General features: G+C 44.0%; 3 protein-coding genes and 1 non-coding gene across 4 annotated transcripts; 3 read left to right on the top strand and 1 right to left on the bottom strand.

Moving 5' to 3' along the window:
• The first annotated feature begins 20 nt into the window (after window positions 1-20).
• On the top strand, window positions 21-7,184 carry rilp (Rab interacting lysosomal protein). The gene is made up of 8 exons (XM_028419137.1): window positions 21-664; window positions 1,740-1,863; window positions 3,287-3,408; window positions 4,472-4,657; window positions 4,729-4,898; window positions 4,997-5,122; window positions 5,237-5,335; window positions 5,546-7,184. Exons 1-8 carry the CDS (start codon window positions 335-337, stop codon window positions 5,670-5,672), a joined length of 1,284 nt encoding a protein of 427 aa, XP_028274938.1. The 5' UTR covers window positions 21-334; the 3' UTR covers window positions 5,673-7,184.
• Window positions 1,941-2,023, top strand: trnal-uaa (transfer RNA leucine (anticodon UAA)). Its single transcript has one exon. It is a non-coding gene; the product is annotated as a tRNA-Leu (tRNA).
• Window positions 7,185-7,530: 346 nt separating the features above from the next.
• Window positions 7,531-12,486, top strand: scarf1 (scavenger receptor class F, member 1). Its single transcript, XM_028419124.1, has 11 exons — window positions 7,531-7,778; window positions 8,082-8,143; window positions 8,267-8,368; window positions 8,642-9,182; window positions 9,260-9,478; window positions 9,688-9,816; window positions 10,002-10,108; window positions 10,207-10,318; window positions 10,482-10,606; window positions 10,767-10,904; window positions 11,010-12,486. The coding sequence occupies exons 1-11, from the start codon at window positions 7,678-7,680 to the stop codon at window positions 12,128-12,130; spliced, it is 2,757 nt and encodes a 918-aa protein (XP_028274925.1). The 5' UTR covers window positions 7,531-7,677; the 3' UTR covers window positions 12,131-12,486.
• vtna (vitronectin a) lies at window positions 12,470-15,675 on the bottom strand. Its single transcript, XM_028419135.1, has 8 exons — window positions 15,555-15,675; window positions 15,246-15,365; window positions 14,753-15,154; window positions 14,534-14,673; window positions 14,308-14,464; window positions 14,059-14,211; window positions 13,463-13,984; window positions 12,470-12,891 (listed from the first exon to the last, which is right to left on the bottom strand). The coding sequence occupies exons 1-8, from the start codon at window positions 15,610-15,612 to the stop codon at window positions 12,770-12,772; spliced, it is 1,674 nt and encodes a 557-aa protein (XP_028274936.1). The 5' UTR covers window positions 15,613-15,675; the 3' UTR covers window positions 12,470-12,769.
• Between the last annotated feature and the right edge of the window lie 304 nt (window positions 15,676-15,979).

Genomic DNA, 15,979 nt, shown 5'->3' with positions numbered 1-15,979 from the left:
TCTGCATGTGTGCGCTCGCTTTACATTGGTTACAAAAGTAGGAGGATCCTTGCAGAGAGCTGTTCAGCCTTATAATACACTGTGTTTACGGGTGGTGGTAACGTGACAGATTAAATAGACGAGGTGTTGCGGTTAGAGCAGCAGGTAGAGACCTGCCTATAGCGATGGACGCGTCTCTTTAAACTTCACACCCACGCATGCTAGCTGCGAAGTTGTCACATTAATCAGTTTATGTGTTTATGGCCATGCCGCGCTGACGAGACAGTACTGTCGGTTTCGATAGCAGCAGAAGCAGCAAAGGAGCATGTGAAGCGAGCTGTCCCAGAGCTCAGACATGGAGACAAACTCAGACAGCAGAGCCACCGAGGGCTGCTTCAACAGGACATTTTCCGCTCTGACCGTCGATGATGTGTACGAAATAGCCAAACTGATCGGCGCCGAGGTGGAGAAACTTATCGACGGCTACGGCAAAGAGAGCGTCGAGGGTCTGGTGCCGAAAATAGTGAAAGTGCTGGAGCTGCTGGAGAGCTTCGCGTCGAGGAATCAAACTCACAATCAGAGAGAAGAAGAGCTGCTAAAGACTTTCGAGACCATCCAGCTGCAGCAGCAGAAGAAACGAGGAGCGAAAGAGAGCGAGGAGGGCAACGATAAACATGAACTACGGGTGAGACACATGGGAGCTTTCAGGTCTCCCACCATTTTGTAAACAATGTGTTAACACCCTACATGCCTTCTTATTATTACTATTGTATATGTCTGTTATAACAGCGTCACAGTGGTGTAATAAGCTGTTTTTTAGCTTAGTTGCTTGGGGCATTACTGAGTCGTGACAAGCGTTAAGCTAACTGGCAGCCAAGCTAAGAACTACATGTCCTCGTTTTCGCTCTACATGTGGGGGTAAAACATGCCATTTTTTGCTACGGCATAGTTTTATATGAATGATAGCGTAGACATTAAGTTATTCAACTATATGTTTTTTTATTGTAATAAAACTAAACTATAAGTGCACCTTCCTAAGGACAGACTAGTTAAAATCAGTCCGCCAACCAGAATTACCAGCTGCTGTCAAGGCAACTGCGGAATGACAGTTATTCGGCTGAAGGCAGTAATTCGGCTGAAAGGTTTGGTTTAACTTTAATTACCAGTCTTATAAAAGATGTGATCTCATTATATTACACAGCGTGGGATACATGCAGTTTGAACCAGTACATGTGTGAAAGGAGCAGTTATTTCTGCTGTGTACAGTCACATTGATTGACACAGCAGCCTGTCATTGATTGTACTATATGTTTTATGGTTTATTAACACAAAAAGGACTTGTTAATGTGAGATTATGTGACAGCTATCATTTCTTATGATTTTGATAGTAAACAAAGTAACTTTTTAAGGTAGTTTATGGATGTTTGTTCAGTCTAAATTGGTGCCATGTTTGCTTCACAAAAGGCCTTGTGGCACAGATCTGCTTTATTTATGCATTGTAGACAAGACATCATTATGTATAAGTATAGGTGTGGTTTTTGGGAAGTCAGACTTTGCTGTGGAGATGTCTTGGAACCATTTAAAGAAAACATCTGCATGACATAACAACAGCATGACACACCCACTGCTTGGACACAACTACCAGATTCCTGGATGCTCAGGAGATTCTTTAAAGCACATGCGATCATAATATCAGATTTTTTAATATAATACACAGTTTGTGAGGTTATTATTTGCCAATGTGATCCTCTATCCTCTAGGAGCTGCAGCAGAAGGAGCAGCAGTGGAAAAGGAGGTGTGAAGAGCTGCAGGTCCAAGTACAGCAGCTCCAGGAGGACAGGGAGGTGCTGCAGAGCAGGCTGAAGGGCAGCCATGCACAGGAAGGTATGTCACTGAAATCTGTTTCAGTAAACTGTACACTAAAATAAAAAAAATTACAGCTTTCACAAGAAGTTCTTTAAACCAGGATGGCCGAGTGGTTAAGGCGTTGGACTTAAGATCCAATGGACAATAGTCCTCGTGGGTTCGAACCCCACTCCTGGTAGTAAATTTCTTGAATTTTAATAAAGTATCTTTCTAAACAGAATGATATCTGAATTGAGTGTTGTCAGTCCTCTTCTCCAGCCAAGCAAATCAAGGTACATCCAGTTGGATATGTTTTCTACTTCAGGAATGCAAATGTATGTGAAACAGTGTATTTTATTAACTGGTTAGAGTACAGTTTCAAAGCAGTGGATCGACAGTCATATGCACTGTGGCTGAATGCAGTCGAACAGGTCGCTGCAGTGTTTATAATGCAGCAGAAGTTCTCACAGGTATGAGAGAGTGTACTTTCAGTACATGTTAATATTTGGCTGTATGAAGTAAAACTGGAAAATGATCATATATCCAAACAGACAGATTCCAGCATGTAGAAAATTAACCACAGTAATCTGACTCAAAGGATGGAGCTGCTTTGCTGTTTTCCTGTCCTGACCAAAAAAAATAAAAAATCTAATTTGTGATTTATTGTATTAAACACCACAGGGCAGATGATTTTATGCATGCACATGTGAATGCAACGTGATTCTACATCGAATGCAGTTCTGTCAAGTTTAGAAGCTCAGCAGACTATTTCATATATAAGAATGTAGCTGAAAGAAAAACAGTGTGAAGCAGTGGCTTTGCATAAGTATTTGTGTTTTTCCCGTAGCACCAGTTTATCTGAGGGTCAGTTTGTGTAAGATCTAGAAAACAAACCATCTGTGAATAATATCTAGCTGTGTGATAGATTGGGTTTTATTTGCCTAGGCTTTTAGATATTCAGAGATTTCAGTCTTTACTTCTATACAATCACTGGGGAGAACAATGTTCAATCTGCTAAAAAAAGTCTTGTAAATGACATTTTAAATCAATATTTTGGGCAGAATTCTCCAGTAAGTAGCCTTCTAATAAGCAGAATAATGTGTCAAGAGCATCATAATAGCAAAATATAGTGTTTGAAATGAATGTGTACAGATTGTGTTGAGGTTTTAAGGTCTGACTTTGTACTATACACGTAGAAATAAAAAAGAGCATATAATAACATGCAGTGAATACTTTTTGCTGTTTGTTTTAGCCCATGAAACAAATCTTTCTCCCCTTATTACATAAGAACTTCGAACTTTCTAAATAATGTGGATCAGCCTATTTATGTGGGTTTTAATTTAACTAAGATCACCCGAAGAAACAGGAAACAGAACAAGCAAAAGTCTAATTTTGTAAAGGGGCTTTATATTATATAAATACTACCCTTTGTTAATGGACACTGTTTGTCTGTGTGTGTTAGATCGTGTTCAGCGGCAGGAGCGGGAGGTGATGCTGAAGCTGAAAGAGGTGGTCGACAAGCAAAGAGACGAGCTGAGGGCCAAAGCCCAGGAGATAACCACCATCTCCAAAGAGGTGGAGGCGGTAAGGACACACACACAATTTATTTGTGTATTATTTTTACACACTGACACTCTGGTAAATTTTATGCTTGTGGCCTGAGTTCGGTTTCTTTGCATTTTCTCTTAGAAACTGCAGTGTTTGCAGTATTGTTCACTCGAACTTCCTACATCATGCAAGTTTTTTTTCTACATGTCTTTTAAAGCTGATCAATAATTACAGATGTCACTGCCCTGAGCATTCATGCTATAACACCTCATATAGACACGCATCTAAAATCATCACATCAGCTGGCTTGACTCAGTTTTTGTCAGATGACGGCAGTAAATCTTCTGCATTGATCAAAGATTTTGTGTTTGAAGCATTCACGCTCCCATTGCCCCCCCCCCCCCCCCCCCCCCCCCAAGTAATGATGCCAGCGATGAGGACAAAGTAAATCAGTTGCAGTGAATCTTATCTTTGTAGCAATTAGTACAGTACAGCCATTATTATGTGGGGACCTCAGTGGCAGGTAGCCTTGCTTTCATGACACAGTTAAAATATGCAGCATCAAAAGAGAACTTTCATCATATAAACCAACACAATATCAAGCTCACTGGAGGACAGCGAGTAGTTCAATATCAGGGAAAGAGGGCAGACAGATTATCAACACATTATCCACTTGCTGGGGATTTAAGCTGCACTTTCAACAAGTCAGGAAACGGTTTCCTCCCTCACACAGCTACAGTGTGCTTTTCTGAATGTGTCTGTATGTAAGGCACTTATACCACATGATTTAAATAGCCATAACTGGGTGTGTTTGTTAATGCTTTACAGTCAGTTTACTTGTGTGAACAGGGATATGATTAATGGCATTTTGCATTTGTTTGTTCAAACAGAAGTCAAGAATTCTTTACATTCTTGAATGAATGCTGCGTTTGTTTTGACATTGTGTGGTTTCATTTCTTGCCTTCCCATCCCCCTGCTCCAAATCTAATGCATGTATTTACCACACTGCTCTTGTTGTTAGTGAGACTCCTGGTTCAATCCTGAAACTATTCAAGAATCAGATTCAAAATACTCTTTATGTATGTCTATATGTATGCAGCTCCAGGAGCAGTTGGACCGCTTCATGAAAATGAATGCAGAGCTGCGACACAAGCAGAATGTGCTGCAGGCCCAGCTGAGGAGCACCGTGGAGAGGAAGGCTGACATGGAGGCCGACCTGAAGGAGAAAAACAAAGAGATAGAAAACCTGCAAGTGCAGCTGGATCGAATGAACAGCAACAGTCCTGTATGCACATCGCTTATCTTTCTCATACATTAACAATAGATGGACGAATCTGATGTCTGTTCTCCCATCAGTCCAGTCCAAGGCAAGCTGAAAAGGAGACACAGAAGAAGCAGACAGCTGACCAGAAAGATCCAGACCAGCCGTGCTTCACCAAGAAAGAGGTGCGCGACATCCTGTTTGAGAGGAACGAGCTCAAGACCAACTTGTTCCTGGTGCAGGAGGAGCTCAACTACTATCAGAGGTGTGTGGACGTCTCTGTCCCTCCGGGAAATGTGAAGTTCTGAGGTATTAATGATAAATGAGTTCACATGTAATTGAGAAGACTGTGTGTTTCTATAGGGAGATACTGAATGAGGAGAGGTGTCCAGGTTTCCTTTTAGAAGCGGTCCGCTCTGCCATAAAACAAAGAAGAAAGTTCATTAAGGCCAAGATGCTCGGGATTCCTGTAAACGAGTGCAGCAGCAGGTCTGTCCCACACACACAGTACATCCCTTATGTCCACAGCTGCAATCAGAATGAATGTCCAAATGTAGAAATGTGCTCAGGAGGTGAATACAGCTTCATGTTTTGGTTCTACAGTGATGAGGAGGAGAGGAGTTCTCTGTTTGGGCAGACAGAAGTGGACGGCACTGAAGTAGATGGGACTGACAAACCAGCTGAGTCACGCATTCGAAACCTGTGAGTACAACTCCCAGCTATGAGGGTTCACTTCTGTGTTTGATGTGTCAGCATCTGTCCCTGTGTATGGAGAAAACAACCCTGCAGACAATAGTCAGAACACTGGTTTCATCTCTCTCCCTCTGTCACGCTCCTGAGATGTTTTTCAATCTGCTCTATGTTTAGCTGTAATCCCTGACTACAGATCTGACCTCATGCCTGTCTCTGCAGCTTTGGCTTTCTGACACGGTCGGGCAGCAGTCACAGTCCCACCCACATGAGCAACTCCGCCTCCAGCTGGGAGATCATCGGGGACTCTGAGGCCAGTGAGGAGGCAGAGAAGCGGCCGTCTTCCTGAGCCCATTGTGAGAGTCCTCCAAGTTTGTCAGGGAATCAGTTTGTGATTCAGAGAAAAGGTTACGAGGACATTTAAATGCAGACCCAGAGTGTGTCTGTTAAAAAGCAATATTTGAGTGAGACACAAGAGCGAGTGAGTGTATTTTAAACACGTCAGCTTTTTAAACTAATTGGATCTGGTCTCCTCTTTCTGTTTAATTTAATCCTGGCTGTAAGTCTTTTTATTTTCCATAGAGGTGATAAACTGGAGGAGGATCTATCTACAGTATATACGGTACAAAGTACTACAGTATTACTGCAACTGCAAGTATTAACAACAACCATTTTATTCATGTTTTATTTTAAAACAATCATGGAAACCAAAGACAATACAAAGACTATATTTTATGAAACTCACACTTAATATGGAACACAGTAAGTTAAGTTCACCTCTTTTCCACCAGAGGGCAGATGTACATTTTATAGCTGACAATATTTTTGCTACAAAACTGTCACTTAGCTCATACCTCATAAGGGGAGCTTTTAAGCCATGTGTGTACTTTAATGATTTGCAGCACTTCTATGCACCTAAAAGGAAAAGTTGTAGCTATAGTACCAGTTGTCTTCCAGCAGTGAGTGTATTGTAACCCCTTAAGCCTTAACTCGGTGCTTGTGTCTTTAAAAAATATATTTTTGTAAATTTCAGTGGCCAGTTCTTTGCACACCCTGAAGCTTTCGCTGGTGTGTATTCGATTGTGGTGCCATAATTGTGTTATAAGCTGGAATTGTAGCCTCTGCAGATCGATAACTTTACTATAATATGAACCTATATAGAGTTTTTTTATTTAATGTGACATACAAAGGGTGTTTTTAGAGACAGACAGAAAGAGATGAGTTATTCAGTTTTTGTATAATGCATGGGCAATTCAACATAATTGATTATGTTATTGGTATTTCTGCTTCACTCTTAATTATGAAGTCAACACTTCCTCCATGCATTCACTTGCTACCTACAACCAAAGTTCACGAGGGCATTACGGCAACACTAAGAGAGTTGATCCCTAGTGCTGACTGAGCCACTGATTTCTAATCAAATGTCTATAGATATATAGAAGTTGTTGTGTGAAGCTCAGGCCTCAGACTGCTCTGATACAGATACTTTACATAGGTAGTCTCGTAGGGACTTAATGTACAACTATAGAGCTGTAAATGAGCTCAATAAATATAAAACTAGATAAAGTTTTGTGCTTCCTTGTGGGCGTCAGAGACCTTGTGTGTTGTTTCACCGTCAACTGACAAGTTATGTCTGCCCCTCTCGTCCCTTCTCAATGTCTGATCACAGCACTACATACATCGACGTTGAGGGACAAAGTACACGTCTACAGTTAAACCTTCTCCTAAAATACTCTTTGCAATTTATTTTTGTAACCATGTTTATGAGTTTTACGGAAAGTTTCATAAAATCTGTGGACTTTCTGTGACATAGAAATGTTATTAAACTACATGCACTGAAAAATAAACAAATCTTATTTCAGTCTTTTTATATCATGTTTTGTCGTGATCACATGACTGTTCTGACTTTTTGGACTTATAAGGAAGGCTTTCTCATCACCCACTGTAAGACGGTCAACAACAGATTCTGGGAAGAAGGTGAACATCAGGAGTGCGTGTGGGGTGTGTTTGTACACGTTCCACTAGTGTGTGTGGCGAGTTTTGTGTGTTAGTGTTCGACCAGCTTTAAAAAGCTCTGCATATGGCTGAATAGAAGGAAGTGGCTCTGACTTCCCCAGGAAATGGGAAGAGGAAACCCGGGGGCTTCGACCTCTCTGGCTGCACTGAAGCCACAAGACGACTCACCGGAGAGATTGAGAGAGAGAGAGAGAGGAGACGGAGGGAAGGGTGGAGGGCAGACAGAAGAGGGATACTGCCTCTGATCTCATCTCTGGAAGTAAATTAAGAAGGAAAGAAGTTAGACATAAAGACACAAATATTTTGTCAAAGGATTTGATTTCCGACTTTGTGTGGAAATGAAGCTTCTCCTCAGAGCCCTGAGTGCTCTGCTCTGCTGTCTGATGGCCTCCACACACACGCTGGATCCTGCTGGGAGGAATGTCTGCCAGAATATGAGGTAAATTAAAATGTTTACCTTCACTCACACCTGCTGGCTTAACTGCAAAGTGATGAGTCCAGATTAAGGAAGCTTTTGACCAAAAGGCATCGTTAGACCAGCAGAGACAATCAACGTGATCATGCATTTCTTTTTGTGGCTTTCTCAGAGCTCCACCTTCTTTAGATGTCTGTCTGCTTGGTTTTAATACAGGCTAAATGTTCTACTTATTTCTCTGCATCTAATGTTATTAGTTGATTTTAGACACTTTATTGTGTTACTTGACAAGTCTCAGATGTATAAAGCTGATTTGATCATGTTCAGAGACCCTTCAACCTTCATATGTTGCCCTGGATGGCGTCAAGAAGGACAAGAGTGCACTCTTGGTGAGTTTAAATGTTTATATATATATATATATGTAATAGCCAGAAATCTGTTTTCATTCATCTGTATTACTGCCCCAATATTCAGTTTGTTTTCTCACCCCTTTGTGTGCCTTGTGTGTGTAGCTATATGTGAGGGTGAGCAGGCCTGCCTGAAGGGTGAGATATGTTTACATCCTGGAGTGTGTCGGTGCCCACCTGGCTTCTACGGAGCTCAGTGTAAAACACGTAAGTCTAAATCGACAGTGGAGCCAAGCACTACATGGTTATATGAAATCTAGTGTTTTTGAATTTAAGTATGCTGTTGCACACACTCAGGCACATTCCTCTTTTTATTCCTATTTCATTTTTCACTGTGAGGTGACAACATTATCACAATCATTTCATGAAAAGAAATGATTGTGACTTTATGGGTAACAGTGAGTATGTCTGTGAGTATATGCACAGAAGTAACACACACCCCTGTTGTGTGCGTTTGCTGTGTTTGTTTTTGTTTGTTAGGCTGTCCTCCTGAGTTCTGGGCTCCGGACTGTCGTCGGGTGTGTCAGTGCTACCCGAATGGCCGCTGTGACTCTGTCACTGGTAAGTGCACCTGCAACCCCAACCGCTGGGGTCCCTTGTGCCAGTACTCCTGCAAGTGTGCCCGCCATGGCCACTGCCACCCTGTCTATGGAAACTGCACCTGTGATGATGGTTGGTGGTCTTCCACCTGCTCCAAACCGTGCCAGTGCACTACTGGGGGATCTGTGGGTCAGACGTGTGACCAGCTGACAGGCCGCTGTCAGTGCAACAGGGGCCACTGGGGGTCTAAATGTCTGGGCTCTTGCAATTGCAACCAGTCACCGTGTAATCAAAGGACCGGTGTGTGTGAGTGTGAGGCGGGCTCGTGGGGACCCAGCTGTGACCGGGCATGTCATTGTGACCTCACACACAGCAGGTGTGACGCAGCAACCGGGCAGTGCTTGTGCCACCCGGGTTACCAGGGTAACTTCTGCAACCAGCCATGTGATGCTGGGAATTATGGCAGTGGCTGTAAAATGAGGTAGGTGTGTATGTGAGGATACACCTGTTTGTAGGACACTTTGTTTCTCATGATGAACTCTGATTCTGTTTTTTTAGTTGTGGCCACTGTAAAGACAACCAGCTCTGTTCTGCCACTGATGGAGTGTGTGCTGCCTGTGAGCCCGGCTGGAACGGCACACGATGCGACCGCCCATGTCCATATGGTTATTATGGGGACGGCTGCAAGGAGAAGTGTCCGCATTGCAGGAATAATGAGCCTTGTGACCCAAAAAGTGGGAGGTGTAGGAGTTGTGATGCTGGGTGGACCGGATCCAGGTGTGCATGTATTTTGTGGCAAACCAGAACAACACATTATAATCACGTGTTTACATGTTTCATTCTCCTCTCAGCAACAGATATGACCCTTGTGACTTCTGGTAGTTATTTCTGATGTTACATCGTTATCCTCTGGGAACTGAAAAACACATCCTTAATGCTGCACGCAGCTGATTGTGTTATCCCTTAATATTTACATCCCTGTCCAGGTGTGAGCAGGCCTGTCCCGACAGGACATTTGGAGACGGATGCAGCTTCCCGTGCAGCCCGTGTTTCCATGGTGTCTGCCATCATGTGACAGGAAGATGTGTCTGTCAGGCTGGCTTTCAGGGAGAGAGGTGAGCCGTAAATCAAAGCAGAATTTACCTGCAAACGAATCTGAAGTAATGCTGGGCTATCCCTTTAATTTGATCTTCTTTCTCCTTTGTTTCTCTGACACTGCTCACCTATTACTAAAACAGATCATGATTTATTTTTTTTCTTTGCTTGATGTGGTGGTGTAATTATGTCATGGTTTCCCCAGCTGTAACTGCAGCTGCCCTGCCCTGCAGTTTGGCCTCAACTGTTCCTCTGTGTGTGACTGCGGTGAGGGAGTCGGCTGCCACTCTGTCACTGGAGTCTGTCCCAACAGTATGTTCACCCACTCACTGAAACAGTACATCCATGTATACATGAGTGTACTTCTGAGGCGACAGGGTGTCACACGTTCTCTCACATGTGTGTGTCAGGTGGCCGTGGTGCTGTACTAGCAGGCGTGCTGGTGCCTTTGCTCCTGGTGCTTGTGGCTATACTGTGCTGCTGTTTGTGTTGTGGAGGACCTCCTGCTGATAGCAAAGATAGGTTGGTCCTCACTTTAAATATTATGTTCACCAAATGTGAGCCAGAACAAGACCGTCTTACATCTGCATTCTTTCTAATGACCTGCAGAGGGTGTGCTCAGATTGTATAGAAGTTCATGAGAACATCTACTTCTGAATGTATTACCTTGTCTTCTTCTTCCTAGGAGGGCAGTAGCTGAAGGTGGCTTGTCAGTTCGGCTGAAATATCACGTCTACAGCGTGCTGGCAAACATTGGTGCCGCCCTCCCGTGTATCTCTGACTGGTCCTCTGGCCTGCCACGTGTTACAGGTCAGCCACATAATATATAAGTGTAGTAGAGTGATACACTATTAACTAAGGACACTCAGAGTGTAATGTTTAGGTAACTTGTAGAAATGTAAGATGTCAAATTTTAGGAACTTAATAAATGTTTATATCATTTGATTTTCTTTATTGTTTATATGCACAGTATCTCACCATGACCCAGAGCTAACATTCAATCACAGCTTCATTGAGCCTCCTTCCTCTGGCTGGGTAACTGAGGGGTCATCTTTTGATAGTGATGAAGAGGAAGGAGAGGCTCTCTACTCTGTCCCTCCCAGAGAAGGTAGGTAAAGAATTATTGTTTACCAGGGTTTCATTGCCCTCTTCTGGTGGTAAAAAGAAACAAATATGCAAACTGTTCTGATTTTTTGCTCTCTCTGACTGACAGACATCCCAGCTGTGGCGGGTGGAGAGTTCCAGGAGATGAGCTCCAAGTGTAACATGTTCTTAGATCCATCAGGCTTCAGCAGTGAAGACATCACCTCATCATTTAACATCCCTCGCACCTCCAGCATCGCCAAGTCCAAGCGGCCATCAGTCTCATTTGCAGAGGGCACTCGCTTCAGCCCCAAGGAGAGGCGTGGATCTGCTCAGGACCCCGGCACTCTCACACGCAGCAAACCCAAGTCCCCATGGGGTGTCTTGATGCTTTCGGCCCTCCAAAGTCAAGGAGGTGCAGCTAGAGCTGGAGAGGAGGATGGAGCTGACTGTGAGGAGAGGGTAGATGGAGTAGATGAGCAAGTGACACATGATCAGGAGTCTGCCTATGAGGTAGAGGATCAGGAAGTTGACAGAACCCCCTCCAGGGCCACTCTGCAGGTACCTGGAGCACCAGGACGAAGACGGACTATGTCCAATACAGCTGCTCAAAAAGGGTCCCAGTCATCTGCATTAGCATCTGACGCTCAGCCGGGAGCCTCACATAAAGTCACGACAGTGTATGTGACGGTGGGTAAGACAGGCAGGCCTGTTACAAAGATCGAGTCAACCTCTGAAGGCCCAGTTCAGGCCATGCTGAGAAGACTCAGCAGCCTCCAGAGACGAGAGCAGGAGCCTGGCAGGTCCAAACCAAAGGGAGCTGAGGGGATTACCAAACCACCCAGGCGGAAGCTGGGAGCCCGGGCAACTGTGTGGGAGCAGGGAGGTCCTCCTGGAGGAGAGACTGGTGTATGTAAGCCAATAAGAAGGAAGCATGCTGCCTCCCACAATTCCACTGATGCCGGTGGTTCTAATGACCCTCCCACAGCAGACGGCGGCACTCCAAAGCGACCGCTGTCATCAATTTTGAAGAGTGTGCCTGAGATGGCCTCGGCTGACTCAGGGTCATCCGTGAGGGCTGAAGGAGACATGAGTCGGGGCGGAGACCTGAGTGCAGGACAGACTGAGAGCAACTACCTGACCGTAGGACCAGCAGGAGACACCACGAGCATGACAGAAGTCATCGCCAACGAAGGCGCAGTGGTCACTGATGAACCCTGCTATGAAAACGTCCTGATTAACCCTTCATAACCTTTGAGCAACTGTGTCAGCAGGACTGATAGAAATGATGCTGCATATTTATTATTCTGCAGTTAGACACACATTTAAAATATCTGTTACCGTTAAAAAGCAATGTAGATGAAAGTGTTATTTATATATGAGTCCAGGTTTTTCCCATATTTAATTAGTCATTAATGAAACAGGCAAAAAACAGATTGTTAATGAGCGGTAAAATGACACAGGAATCATCCAATACACGTCTGTCTTAAGTGCTAGATGTGAAGATGTTTGTGTGTTAATGAGCCTTAAAAAACACCTGTTTTGGTGTTTGGACTGTAAATATGTGTTGTAATGATTAATAACAGTAAATAAACATTTTTAGATGATTTATTGCAGATTAGCATTTTTTATACCAGTATGTACAGTATAGATTGCTTTCTCAGTTGAATCTAATTTTGCTGTAGCTGGTCAGTTAACACTGAAAACACATGCAGAGTTGGGGAAAATCAGCTCGCTGACCTTTGGCCACGAGTAGAGTCTGGACTTTCTAATCTCCAATATTTGCTGAAGGTGATGAGTTGCTAGTAATGTGGTACACTGAACATGCCTGACACACATTTAACAGGCAGATGACTATACAGTAATGTAGTTACAGTAAGATATTCTAGACTACTTCTTCTCTGCTCCGGTGGTTTTCGAACAGCCCAGCCAGTACTTGGCAATGGATCTGGGGTACGGAGGCGCGGCAGGATCAACTCTCTTACTCTTGAGGTCCACTCTGTAGTATTTATCTAGAAAACACATAAACAAATCAGTTTAATTACACTTGGAAGTCATCGGAATGCTTTAACCCAGACAACAATACTAACAATCACACACAGAAATACTGTAGAAGCAGAGTAAAAGGAAACTGCAGTGATTTTAGTCATCTGTTTTTGTATCATGTGGACTAATGCACAGCATGTGAAACCTGTTATAATAGCATTTTAAGAGCAAAGCATGATCCAATTAGTTCATGCTGCCTCTCACAGCCGTGTCTGCCCATCAACATTATCCCAGAGTTGTTCTAAATATCAGTGGCTGTTTCGTTCCTTGATTATTCCTCATTTATTTGTACCAGATGATCGTTGTCCTTTGGATGAAACAGTATAGCAGATTAAATTGGATTAGAGCTCACATGAGGCTTTGGCAGCTCACAGTTGTTGTTTTTGTCAACATAGTAACATTTGTATGATTAACTGGTGATATTATTCATAATTGTTTAAATAGTAATAATAAAAGAACATGATCTTAGCATTGATTATTACAGCTACAAGCGAGGCAGTTAGGTTGTTTTTAAGGAATCTCCCCCCTCTGTGTTACCTCCTCTAAAGAAGTAGACGCTCTGTATGGGTATAGTCCCTTGAAGGGGATCCTCCAAGTTCACCCTGTCATCTCTGGAGTCATAGTTGCCCCTGTTGTTCTGCTGGTAGCGATCTCTCCGCCTATCCTGGTCCCAGTCTTGATCCCACCGTCTGTCCCAGTCCCGTCCAAGCCTCTCCTCCATCTCCATCCTCCTCTCTGCCAGTCTCATACCCATTTCCATTCCGCGTTCAGCAAACTCTTGACCCATGTTCATCCCCCGCTCAGCCATGGATCCCCAGAAAGGTGAACGGCTCCGCCTCCTCTGACCCCACTGCCCCCCATACTGCTGGTACTGCTGCTGGTTCCACTGCTGGCCTTGCTGTTGACCCCACTGCTGGTCAGGCTGGTAGTCGTTTCGGCGTGGTGGTGGTGGCCTGCGGGCGGTGACATAGATTCTGCCTGCCATGGCAGCATCCACTGGAGACTTGAGGCCCTTCCAGTCCTTGTCAATGAAGTGGTGATTTCCATGATGTTGAGGCACTAAAGAGGATAAAGTAGGTTAGTTTGTACATGTTTCTCTAAACAAATGGCGTATATATGACAACACAGCTCACAGTCAGAGAAGAGCTCGCTGAAGAAGTGCTCATAGTTGTTGTAGTAGACATCAGTGTACTGCCGGAACATTGTGGGTGGAGACCTCTCAGACATGGTGATACACTCTTCATGGGATGGCTGGTGCAAAAACTCATATGTGTAATACTGGTCGCCTGGAGTACCCAACAAAATGCCAAATAAATGTGTGAATGTGAGATAGTGAATCCAACAGAAAGTGCTTGGAACACATACAGAATCTTTGGTTGTACCTTTGAAGAAAAAGACCTTTTCTTTGCCGTGGTGACCGGGGGCAGGCAGGGAAAACGCTGCATCCACATAATCAGGAATCTTGTCAAAGCCAACACTGATATCTCGAGGATAGTCCTCATCCAGAACACCATTGTCAAACCTCCAGTACTTGCTACCCTGATAAAAGATTTTGAATCATTAGAATTCAATTTGCACTGAAATGCAAAATATTTTCTCTGGCCCCACCTTAAAGATGTAAGTCTTCCCCTGACAGTTCATGCGGGTGAATGCAGCATCAATTGGCCCTTTGATGCCCCACACATCCTTGATGAGCTTTGGGTAACCAGGAAGCACTGACTTCTGGTCCAGCTCAAAAAAGTACTCCCCTTGGAAACACAAAGACACAAAGATCTTATTGTGTTCTCTGCAGCAAAGACAGGGCATCAGACTAAGCCTCTCACTCACCTCTTAAGGCATAGATGGAGCCATTTTTCAGCTGCATGAAGGAGTCAAAAGGCCTGCCGCTGCACACCTCGGCGTCTGGGTCAGGGGCTTCGGTGGTGGCAGCGGTTGTGACAGGAGCAGTAGTCGTCTCAGCTGTTGCATTAATTGGAGGCTGGGTTGTGGGCTGGGCTGTGTCTGGAACAGGTGTCTGTGCAACATGGCCCCTCTGGATAAGGCTGGGTTTGGTCATTTGAAGAGTGGTCTCTAGATGCTCCTGTCGTCTGAGATCAAAGTCTGGGACGGGAGGCTGTGTGGGTTTCTGCCGTCGCCGACTGACAGCTGTAAAAAAAGGCCGAGGGGCTGCAGTGGTGCCTTCGAGCAAGTCATCATCATCCTCTGCTAACACAAAGGTGTCTCCTCGAGCTGAAGGTGGACAGAGGTGACATCAACAACCCTATTTTCTGCACTGTTCAAAGCATTCTAAACATATACTGTGAGCAGGGAGATGTCTTACTCGTCATCCCACAGGTGACCTCAAAGTCAGAGCAGCAGCTTTTGTAGTACTTGCACATAGAGTCACACTGACACTTCCTCTGAGAGTCAAAGCCATTTTCACAGCGGCCCAGGCACGACTCTGCACATACAAAGACATCAACACTGTATGTTGATCAAATAATCATACAAGATACACGTTATCCTGTAGGTGCTAACACAAACTGTCTGTACACAAACAAGCCCAATCAAGCCTTATGAACAACACATACCTGCATTTTCCTCAGCTTCTGAACTTTCTAATATTTTATATTTTTATTGTTAAACTTACCATCTTCAGGAGCAGCATGAGCGAGCAGAGCGAGCAGCAGGACAGCGCACAGCCTCATGTTGCCTCTGTTGTGTTAGAACACAGAATGAGACAGTAATGACGGACCGTGCGTTTCCAATCATTGGAAACATGAGTCAGTCACCCCACTTCCTTGTTTGCTTTAACCTTGTTTGCAAATCTTTTTCCAGTTGAGCAAATAAACAGAGAGAGACAGAGAAAAAGAGATCAATAGGAAACAAAAGTTTCGGCCATGTGATCATCCGGTGACCTCTGATAAAGGCTTTTTGTGTGTGTTTACTGCAGTTTATGGGTCATTAAGTGACAGCAGTGCTTAAAATAATGCTGTGTGCAGAGACCTAAAGCAAGTTTAGGCTGACAATACAAACACAGTATAAAGATTATACAATTGGAACAATGCAAGTGAC

This window comes from Parambassis ranga, chromosome 13, assembly GCF_900634625.1.
Source record: "Parambassis ranga chromosome 13, fParRan2.1, whole genome shotgun sequence".
NCBI lineage: Eukaryota > Metazoa > Chordata > Actinopteri > Ambassidae > Parambassis > Parambassis ranga.
This window is presented reverse-complemented; position numbering and strand designations above follow the sequence as displayed.

Coding starts and splice junctions, on each gene's coding strand:
- rilp (XM_028419137.1), top strand. CDS start 335: ATGGAGACAAACTCAGACAGCAGAGCCACCGAGGGCTGCTTCAACAGG. Junction 3,409..4,471: donor TCTCCAAAGAGGTGGAGGCG/GTAAGGACACAC, acceptor ATATGTATGCAG/CTCCAGGAGCAGTTGGACCG. Junction 5,336..5,545: donor GAGTCACGCATTCGAAACCT/GTGAGTACAACT, acceptor CTGTCTCTGCAG/CTTTGGCTTTCTGACACGGT.
- scarf1 (XM_028419124.1), top strand. CDS start 7,678: ATGAAGCTTCTCCTCAGAGCCCTGAGTGCTCTGCTCTGCTGTCTGATG. Junction 8,144..8,266: donor AGGACAAGAGTGCACTCTTG/GTGAGTTTAAAT, acceptor TTGTGTGTGTAG/CTATATGTGAGGGTGAGCAG. Junction 10,109..10,206: donor CACTGGAGTCTGTCCCAACA/GTATGTTCACCC, acceptor TGTGTGTGTCAG/GTGGCCGTGGTGCTGTACTA.
- vtna (XM_028419135.1), bottom strand. CDS start 15,612: ATGAGGCTGTGCGCTGTCCTGCTGCTCGCTCTGCTCGCTCATGCTGCT. Junction 14,465..14,533: donor GGAAGACTTACATCTTTAAG/GTGGGGCCAGAG, acceptor ATCTTTTATCAG/GGTAGCAAGTACTGGAGGTT. Junction 14,212..14,307: donor AAAGGTCTTTTTCTTCAAAG/GTACAACCAAAG, acceptor TGGGTACTCCAG/GCGACCAGTATTACACATAT.